We start from the raw sequence: 10,261 nt of genomic DNA on the forward strand, positions 1-10,261 counted from the left end.
AAGAAATTAGGGATCCCCTTCTTCTACAATAATAAACAGAATACTGTACAGCCTAGTGTGCCTAACCTCAGCTCATCCCATTCCCAGTCTACATCATTTTAACTGTGGGCACAGGTGCCACAGCCCATATTGCTAAGCTACCTACACTCTGACACACTGCCTGTTTCCAGACCTGAAACCTGAGTCTGCCACCAACAACCACAGCAGATAAAAACTGCTTGCATTTAGGTATTATGAGATAAGGCTATAATGTCTTATTGACAAAGCAGAGGGCTAAAAATAGAAACTGCAACACATTTTGAGGTAAGCAGTGCAAGTAGTAAGCAGAGTATGTGACTGTGCCATTTAAAAATAGCCAGTTGGTTTATTTGAAGGTGCTGACAGGGGAGAAAATCTCCAGTGAGTTCTGGATGGAGAGGCAGAGCTGCACTATTTACCAAGCAGACCAATTACTCTACTGATGTCAGTCCCAACAGGCAGTACAGGGTAGAGTGTCAGGTTATAACCTTTCTAAAAACCTCCCTGAGAAAGAAAACTTCTCACAAGTCTGACTGTGACAGTGAAGATTTTTCAGTCAGTGACTTTGCATGTTCCTGCATGAAGCTTTTTATATTAAGACCAAACCTGGATAACAAAATCACTGTTACACATTCATGTATGTTTCTGTTGTCTGTTTTCTGGCTGCAACAATTTCATTTGTGTGTAGTCTAGATTACATAATGCAGGTAGTATGTGGAGAGGTGGCACTGTCTAACAAAAATAGTGGCGGCACTACATGAAGGTTTGTTTGCTGTCTGCTGTGAGAAAGTCCTATAGGGCTGGATATCGCCGCGGATTTCCCAAACTGATTCTGATTCACAAGGTCCCAAATTGAGTCGAATCATGATCTAAATCAATATCAATTAATTTGGGGATATTTCAGTTACAATACCAATTTTTTTCTCTTGGGTATGAACGCAACTCTCAGAGAACTAATGCTGTAAATTGTACAAGGAACCCTCTAACCTGGTGCAATAATAAAAAAAAATTGAATAAGTAACAGAATTCCCTCTGCACAGCCAGTCTCAAGGATCAGGTGCTGGTCGCACGCAGAACATCTTCGATTAAAATCATAAACATAAACCACCGCAACCTGAACTGAATACCTGCAATTCTTTTAAAAGCGAACAATGCGTTACGCCCGTGGTTTATTCAGGTTCGCTGCATACAGGTTAGGGATTCCCACTTCACCCAAATCTTTGCATGAGCATGTGGGTGAAATGTAGCGTGGTTCTAGTATATTACTGAGGATTCGAAAGCTATAATTTTCAACAACGCCGTACAGACATATGTCCTTGCATATGAAAGTTGCAACAACCTCAGTACTCTTTTGGACAAGCGGAGAACTAGATAGTAAATGCCTGTTCCAGTGGGGTTTATTTCAGGTCGGATATTTTCGCAGGTCGCTTATCTGGATGATGTTTCCTTAAATGGTTTTGGATTTGTGGCATTTCAACAATATTTCACCTCAGTTTTGCACATCTTACACATGGCTTTGCTTTTGTCCAGCTTTTCTCAGTCTTCATAGTTTTTAAATCCAAAATGCAACCAGACATCTCCCCTTAGGCTTGTTGGCACCTTCAGTGGAACAGCTTACGGCACGTTTGGATTCAACTGAGGTTCGCTAGCCTCTCATGTGGTTGATGTGTAGATTAATAGTTTGGTCAATAAAACATCAGAAAACGCTGAAAAATGCCCATCACAATATCCTGAAGCCCAAGATAACCACATCAAAAGTCTGTTGTCTGACCAACAGTCCAAAACCTTACTTAAATGATTAATCTGTGATCCAAAGAATTGATGACAGATTGATTAATTGATTTATCGCTCATCTACTTCCGAGGGGCCAAAATTTCCCATAAAGCTCCCATTTCTCTGTCCCATTCCTGCTTATGTGCATCCTGAAATGACTCCTATCAATGTGAACACAATCTGCTACATAATGAGCATATACATTTATAGATGTCATTTCAGGACACAACTCTATTGTGTGTAATTACAGGACAGACAAAACAACAAGTTGCAGGCTACATGTAGAACAGAGACACACATCCTCTAATTCCTCACACCAACACAATCTCTAGCTTTCAGTCTTCCCGGATGACACCAAGGAAGTGAATATCTTTTTTTTTCCCAATGCCCTGGGTGAGATGTTGGTGTTACATGTTGAATTTCCTGTGTAATAAATGACATTTGGACTGCAGTGGCTAGACTTGACACACAAGATAGAAATATGATTTGAAATAGCAATTCAAACCATCTGAATGCATTTTAAATCTGATTTGCAATAATCACTTTCCAGGCAATTTTTTTCCCTGCCATCAGACTTGATATAAGCAGCAATCTAATTCCAGTATGGATATATCCAAAATTAGATTTCGCCTGCCAGTTGGAGCGCAGCCTTGCATTGATTCTAAGGAAGTAGCTGAGAGGGAGCGAAAGGAAAAGGGCAGAAGCAGAGATGGGAAATATTAAAAAATGAGCCGCGAATGTACCCAAAGCAACTGCTGTTGCTTGATTGTTAATTAACATCTCCAGGAACCCCACAGTCTCTAATTGTGTGTTTGTGTGGTTCTGTGATGTGCTGTGACTAAACTAAAACAATGGCCCTACTGTATCACGACTGCACTGAGACTCCTTCTTGTCTCCTTGCCTTTATCAATAGAGATCCTGCTGAGGGAGACAGGCTACTTAAGGTCAACACTGGGAGATGAAAGCTAACAAGGGTGGCTGGATTCAAATGGTACCTTGGTCCACTTGTTGTTCGACTGCACGCGACTTCCTCGTGTTTCTATCAGCACCTCGCTAAATCAACAAAAACAAAACCTATGGGTGTTTCTCTTCGTCCGAAATAACCTAGCAGAACACAATAGATCAAAGTAGCTGTATCACAGAATAAAGCAGCAACGGGGACGGGTTTGGAGCAAAAAAAGAAGAAAAGAACAAGCCAGCACTGTTTGAGCATCTTATGAGGTGACAGACTGCCAAGTCAGCACTGTCTCCTGTGGTAGCTCGCCACACATCCAGACCTCATTCAGTGTTTCTTCATTACAGTTCAGATTTCTCCTGAGCCAGGCTGAGCTGTCCTGCCAGCAGGGCATCAGGATGCTAACACATGCACTCTGGTATGTGAGGAGCACTCACACAGTGCTAAACATGCCAGGCTCCTTCTCCGACAATGTCCGCTCTCTCATAGCTCAAATACAATGCATTACTGTAAACGACAGTAGGGTTAGTGTTCAGATTTAGATGAGGCTTACACTAGTCATACGATGATTTCAGCCAGATACCAAGTGCATTAAAAAAAACACAGTTTAAAGTTGTTATCCATAACTGTATAAGGAATAAAATAATTGAATTCTGATTGTGTGAGTAAAGCTTTGCTCTGACTGGGTGTTGTCTCATTCAGACTATTCTTGAACCTTCTCGTGCTTATTGTTTACCAACAGATGTTACTGATGCAGTTAAAAAATGATAACATGCGATCTTCAGTGAGATAGCCTTGGATGGCATTGCTGCCGTACTGCTTCACGCATTTGCATTTTATTTTCAGTGCAAAGCTATTCAGGTATTGAAGTGGACCTTTGTGGGCCAAACAGCTGACTCTTGAACAGGAATTTCAATTCAGCTGTCGGAGAATTTGCTCTCAAGGGAGCATGTTGTCGAGAATGCATATGAAAAAAGCAACAGCACTGCAGACACTGAATCACATGTGGATCCTTAGATATAACCTTATTTTAGACAATCTTAAAATATATTTTACTCTCTTCCCATACACCTGACTTTACTTATAGGTTAGTGTATGCAGAGCTCAACAATAGGGACTGCCTGATTGCGCAGGGGAAGTAAGATGCAACATTGGGATAGTAAATCTGGCAACTCAAAAAGAATTAAACACATAGGCCTACTTATTTCCTTATCTAATGATGTAAGTAGGTACAGAGTGAGGCATCTCGCTTTCTTCTTACTTCCGTTGAAACTTGCACATGCGCAGTACCAATCAAGCACGAAAAGGGCAACGGGTAAAGACAGAGTTGATGAGCTGAAGCACAAGCGATCATTTCAATTATCCTGAAAACAGGAGTTTGGTTGGGTGGTGTTACAGGATGTGAGCGAAAATCAAACTTAGTGTTGTGCAGTTTACTACAAGTTTGAGAGTCAGGTGGATAAAACAGGGTTGTTTTTAAAAGGCATGTTGAGTTTCTGAAAAACAAATCTGCAGCACAAAGGATGGTCTGCGGTTCTGATGGAAGCAAGTACATAAATGGGTTTAGTCATGTAATCTAAACCCAATAAAAATAAACAAGTATTATCAAGTTCTTCGGCTGAATGTTGCATGTGGCCTGGACTAAGAGCACAGAAATGGCACGTACATAAAATGATAACTGATTTAGCCGTGACTGATGGTCACTCCATGTACTATTAAGAGATTGCAGCATTCTAGTACTGCAGGTACAGAGAGGCAGGTAATTAAAATTCAGAGGGCAAAAGTCACAGCGCTCAGCCATGCTAAAAAATAACTAAACACAGACTTCAAATACAACTCCACAGAGGGGTGTTATGTAACGTCGCATAAAAGTTGTGATAACAGTGGGTTACACTTCATCACAGAAACACACAAAGAGAGAGGAGGTCTGACAGCACGAGAAAAGACCTCTTGATGAACACAAGACCCACAAAAGTTTAACATCTGTGTCTTCCTACGTGTGAGAAAGTGTGTGGTGAGAGAGTATGTGGTATGGTATAATTATTAGTCACGCTTTTATCTGGGAAAACTAATAGAGGTGGGTTATGAGTAGGATAGGAGAAGCAGGTAGGTAATCATTGATTAACACTGGAGCCTAAGGTCTCTGTAAGGTAAAGGAGTGTAGTCACAGTGCATAACACTGTCCTGTCCAAGGTCAGCCTAAAGGAGACCCTCTAAATCAAAGAGCAGGATGCTATATGCAACGACATGTCTACAGATATGCTTGTATTTGCCTTTTTTCATATCAGTACTGTATGTTACAAAACAGTTATAAAAATGACAACCCATATGTGAGCTTTAGAGAAACTAACACTAGCCTACATATCAAAATATATACGACTAGTGATAAGCAAAGGGAATACACCTGAAGTGAAGTAGCCTGTGTCCACAGCAAGTACACTGACCAGGCCTACACATCTATCCCACAACAATGACATTAATGTGGCATAACAGTGTGACTACTGAGAAACCTCTGCTGAAAACAGCCTCTTCTGGTGTGTCCTAAATAAAAGTCCTGTGATACTCACCTGGCTCCAATGATGTCTTTCTTCGCCAGATCCATTCCTGCAATGACCTTAACCCGCAGCACTCTCGTTTCATGCTGCAGAAGAAAGAGACGGTGGACCCAAACGTTAAATTGAATTCATGGGAAAATTATCTCATAACTTCAAATGGAAGCCACTTCAAAGATTCAAAGCTGCATTTTTCAAGTCAATAACCCTGACCTAGAAAAGAATTGAGTTGTGTCTGAAAAGCATTCAATCCTGAATAACTCCAACATTTAAAACCTGACAGGTGACATTACATAAACAATAATGAAATATTGCAGAGAAAAGGTAATGTAATGTTAGTTATAGGAATACTTAACCCACAAAGTGATCATTTGTATATCAGTTACTCCCTCTGTGTTACACTGAATTTGTGGAGAAAACTTTGTTTTTATGACATACAGTACAGGCCAAAAGTTTGGACACACCTTCTCATTCAATGCGTTTTCTTTATTTTCATGACTATTTACATTGTAGATTCTCACTGAAGGCATCAAAACTATGAATGAACACATGTGGAGTTATGTACTTAAGAAAAAAAGGTGAAATAACTGAAAACATGTTTTATATTCTAGTTTCTTCAAAATAGCCACCCTTTGCTCTGATTACTGCTTTGCACACTCTTGGCATTCTCTCCATGAGCTTCAAGAGGTAGTCACCTGAAATGGTTTCCACTTCACAGGTGTGCCTTATCAGGGTTAATTAGTGGAATTTCTTGCTTTATCAATGGGGTTGGGACCATCAGTTGTGTTGTGCAGAAGTCAGGTTAATACACAGCCGACAGACCTATTGGACAACTGTTAAAATTCATATTATGGCAAGAACCAATCAGCTAACTAAAGAAAAACGAGTGGCCATCATTACTTTAAGAAATGAAGGTCAGTCAGTCCGGAAAATTGCAAAAACTTTAAATGTGTGCCCAAGTGGAGTCGCAAAAACCATCAAGCGCTACAACGAAACTGGCACACATGAGGACCGACCCAGGAAAGGAAGACCAAGAGTCACCTCTGCTTCTGAGGATAAGTTCATCCGAGTCACCAGCCTCAGAAATCGCAAGTTAACAGCAGCTCAGATCAGAGACCAGATGAATGCCACACAGAGTTCTAGCAGCAGACCCATCTCTAGAACAACTGTTAAGAGGAGACTGCGTGCATCAGGCCTTCATGGTCAAATAGCTGCTAGGAAACCACTGCTAAGGAGAGGCAACAAGCAGAAGAGATTTGTTTGGGCCAAGAAACACAAGGAATGGACATTAGACCAGTGGAAATCTGTGCTTTGGTCTGATGAGTCCAAATTTGAGATCTTTGGTTCCAACCGCCGTGTCTTTGTGAGACGCAGAAAAGGTGAACGGATGGATTCCACATGCCTGGTTCCCACTGTGAAGCATGGAGGAGGAGGTGTGATGGTGTGGGGGTGTTTTGCTGGTGACAATGTTGGGGATTTATTCAAAATTGAAGGCACACTGAACCAGCATGGCTACCACAGCATCCTGCAACGACATGCCATCCCACCCGGTTTGCGTTTAGTTGGACGATCATTTATTTTTCAACAGGACAATGACCCCAAACACACCTCCAGGCTGTGTAAGGGCTATTTGACCAAGAAGGAGAGTGATGGAGTGCTGCGGCAGATGACCTGGCCTCCACAGTCACCGGACCTGAACCCAATCGAGATGGTTTGGGGTGAGCTGGACCGCAGAGTGAAGGCAAAGGGGCCAACAAGTGCTAAACACCTCTGGGAACTCCTTCAAGACTGTTGGAAAACCATTTCAGGTGACTACCTCTTGAAGCTCATGGAGAGAATGCCAAGAGTGTGCAAAGCAGTAATCAGAGCAAAGGGTGGCTATTTTGAAGAAACTAGAATATAAAACATGTTTTCAGTTATTTCACCTTTTTTTCTTAAGTACATAACTCCACATGTGTTCATTCATAGTTTTGATGCCTTCAGTGAGAATCTACAATGTAAATAGTCATGAAAATAAAGAAAATGCATTGAATGAGAAGGTGTGTCCAAACTTTTGGCCTGTACTGTACCTCTACAGTTAATGAGGAATCCAAAAACAGAGAAAATCGGAGTAAAAGGGGGCTGCATTTAACAACAATACTATATCAAAACATCTGTTTACAAACGTTCACACAGCTGGTTCAGTACAATCCAAGTCTCATGTATCCAGTCATATACTCAATACTTCCTAAACACGTTACTATTTAAAATACTTGTGCAAAGTTCAAATGCATGCGCTTGCCCAGGCACGCTACTCACTACTATTTCTTAAAAGGTGAGGTTTTAGCAAAAATGCAGGTGTTTGGCAAGAACATAGCATATGACTGGATAAATGAAACTTGGGCCATACTTAATGAGTTGTGTAAGAGTTTGTACACTAATGTTTTGATAGCGTTTTGCTGTTGTTATAGGCAGATCCGCTTTTACTCCAATTCATCAGGAACCTTCTACGTTTTTGGATTCTTCGCTCACCATGGAGGCATGCAAGAAAAACAAAGTTGTCGTCACAAATTCAACAAACACATGGTGAGTACTTTAAATACAAATGATCATTTTCTGGATGAAGTAGGCTATTTCTTTAATAATAAACCACTTCATACTATGGTTGGTGTACAGCTTCACATAGTCTTTTGTCTATTGGAAATGGGGTCTAAAGTAAAAGTTAATGACACACTGCTTCATGTGTGTATCATGAGAAGGGTTCATGATGTGTTCATAAAGCCTTGCAACAAATTCTGTCACAAATTTAATATAAGTGCTAGAGAATGGAGCAAAGGAGGGAATGGGAGGGTGGGAAAGCAGACCAACCCAGCTGTTACCTTAAGCCATGGCCTTGTTCAGAGGGTGTAGCATTTCTGACTGTTTGCCTCATCGCCACAGGAAGTGAAGTGTCTTGTGGAATGCGGACCCACAATTGTCTTAAAACCATTAGCCTACTTGTGGAGATTATATGATGTGATTTAATGCCGACAATATGGTGAATATTAACCAAAAAGTAGCCATCCCTTTCTGAAGTGCCCCTATGTTGCAGTGTGTGGAATTTTTAATACTGGCATGCTTCCCCTCCAGTAATGACTGACAGACAGGGCATGGCAAGGCTATGAAAGTAAAAAGAATTACCTCATCAGGAAAGCAGTGCAAACACAAACACTGGCTGAGTTAGATTGCTCATAGCCCTTCAAATAAAGTTTATCATTAACTTCTGATTTTGATTAACAAAATTAAATGTCAGAAAAACAGCTTTAATGGGAATATCTAGTCAGATATGTGCCCGTTTAATGGTTGGTGTATCTACCAAGACATCTGTCCATTAAATTGGTATAAAGAAACCACATGCACATCTCGCCTCCCTCCTGGTAAGAGTGGCAGTTCAGCCTACTGATGACAAACTCAACAATCAGTCACACCCCTATTTTCCTGAAAACCTTGAGTAAACATATGAAATAATTATTTTTAGTCGTTCATCCGGATCTTCCAAAGACTCATCTCCAGCCTTACTATTTCTGACTGCAGTGATAATGTCTGACAGATAACTGACTAATATGACAGCTGCTGGGTGATCAAATGATTTTGTTTGCCACTCAGCAGTGTGCTCATGTTTGACTCGTGACTGTCGCGCTGCCATGTAAAACAACGTTTGCATCCTGGCATTGCTTTACACTGCATTATTAATGTGCGTCTGTATGTCAAATGCGACACAGAGTTCAACACTGAAGTCAATATCGACCTCAGTTGACAGCGCAAGACGTACATGCCTCCGTTTCAAACTCGCTGAGCGGTGAGCTCACCATCAAACGGCTTTGATTACTGACAAGAGGCGGTGTTAAAGTCAGGCAGAGTGATTAGCTTGACATGCCATCCAGCCCTCCACCCAAGAAATGTCTCCTCTGCACACCTGGGCTTCAAAACAGCACTTTAGAGCTACAAGTCGCTCGTGCATTTATGCAAACAAAGGATACAGGGAGGATTTTAAGATTGCTCGATTCAATTTTTAACATGCTGGAGTCACAGTGGTGCATCTGTTACTTGAATTAAGATGGGGAAACTAGTGGACACGCACACAGGGGGCAGGAAATTGACAGCTGCCTGAACATTACTATGGAATGTTACCGTGGGTGAGGGCTTGTTAGCTTGACTATCCGCTAGCGTTGGTGTTAGCTATTTACGGCTGAACTCCCCCGTGCGCGAAACGCCTATTCATGACTGCTGCCTGCATAACAAAGCTTTGTTATTATTACAGCTTACCTCATCTTCTGATAGTCCATATACCGGTTCGTAATTCGCAGCCATATATCCTGCGGTCCACGCTATGCACACAAAAACAAGCAAAGCTAGTTAGCTAGCCTTGAACAATAAAGTCCCACTTTCCCCTCTCTGCCGTGCGGCGGTGGTCAAGTCTACGGTGAGACCAAGTCCTCGTCACGGCACGGCGGTTCGGTTCTCAGGCGGATAACGTAATCCTCGCCAGCGTGGTCAGCCCAGGACAAAGCCTGGAATATAAAAAAAACAGTGTCCAAAATGTTTCAACTGAGACAGATCGCTTTTGTCAACTCTGAGCTTATCCCCCGAAACGTTTTGACACTTGACTTCCTCCTAACAGCTCAGCCAATCGGGTGCCGTCTAGACGTGATTGCTGTCGACATCAACCAATCAGTTGCGTCGTGAAATCCCCAAAGCTCTTCGACGGCCAATTAAATATGCAGAGGGCGTGGAGCTGGGGTGTGTGTGTTTTTTGCTCTTCTTTTCTCGGGGTGTGTGAGGCTGTGTCTTGGAAAGCAACTAAGTTTAACATTGCCAGGATTTATTTAGGCATCTGTATAATATATATTATCACTATTTCCGGCTAACTATCCTCGTGAAGGTGGTTACTGGCTCTAGTCATTTCCATTCAGCCCTGAGCGCGTTCATGTCTGGGGCGGGGCTT

The 10,261-nt window shown here is 41.8% G+C and overlaps 1 protein-coding gene across 3 annotated transcripts in view; it reads right to left on the reverse strand.

Annotated features, from left to right (window-relative positions):
• The window catches only part of nedd4l (NEDD4 like E3 ubiquitin protein ligase), a 56,395-nt gene extending 46,486 nt beyond the window's left edge, over positions 1 to 9,909 (reverse strand). For 2 of the 3 annotated variants that reach the window (XM_033646366.2, XM_078162142.1), the window contains exons 1-2: positions 9,583 to 9,904; positions 5,314 to 5,387 (exon numbers count right to left, since the gene is read on the reverse strand). In XM_033646366.2, the coding sequence (XP_033502257.1) occupies positions 5,314 to 5,387; positions 9,583 to 9,627 (119 nt within the window). In that variant the 5' untranslated portion in view covers positions 9,628 to 9,904. Of the gene's footprint in view, positions 1 to 5,313; positions 5,388 to 9,582 lie in introns of all 3 variants that reach the window. The other variant, XM_078162143.1, reaches the window with a different exon arrangement.
• Between the last annotated feature and the right edge of the window lie 352 nt (positions 9,910 to 10,261).

Source organism: Epinephelus lanceolatus, chromosome 19 (assembly GCF_041903045.1).
Source record: "Epinephelus lanceolatus isolate andai-2023 chromosome 19, ASM4190304v1, whole genome shotgun sequence".
NCBI classification, from domain to species: Eukaryota; Metazoa; Chordata; class Actinopteri; order Perciformes; family Serranidae; genus Epinephelus; species Epinephelus lanceolatus.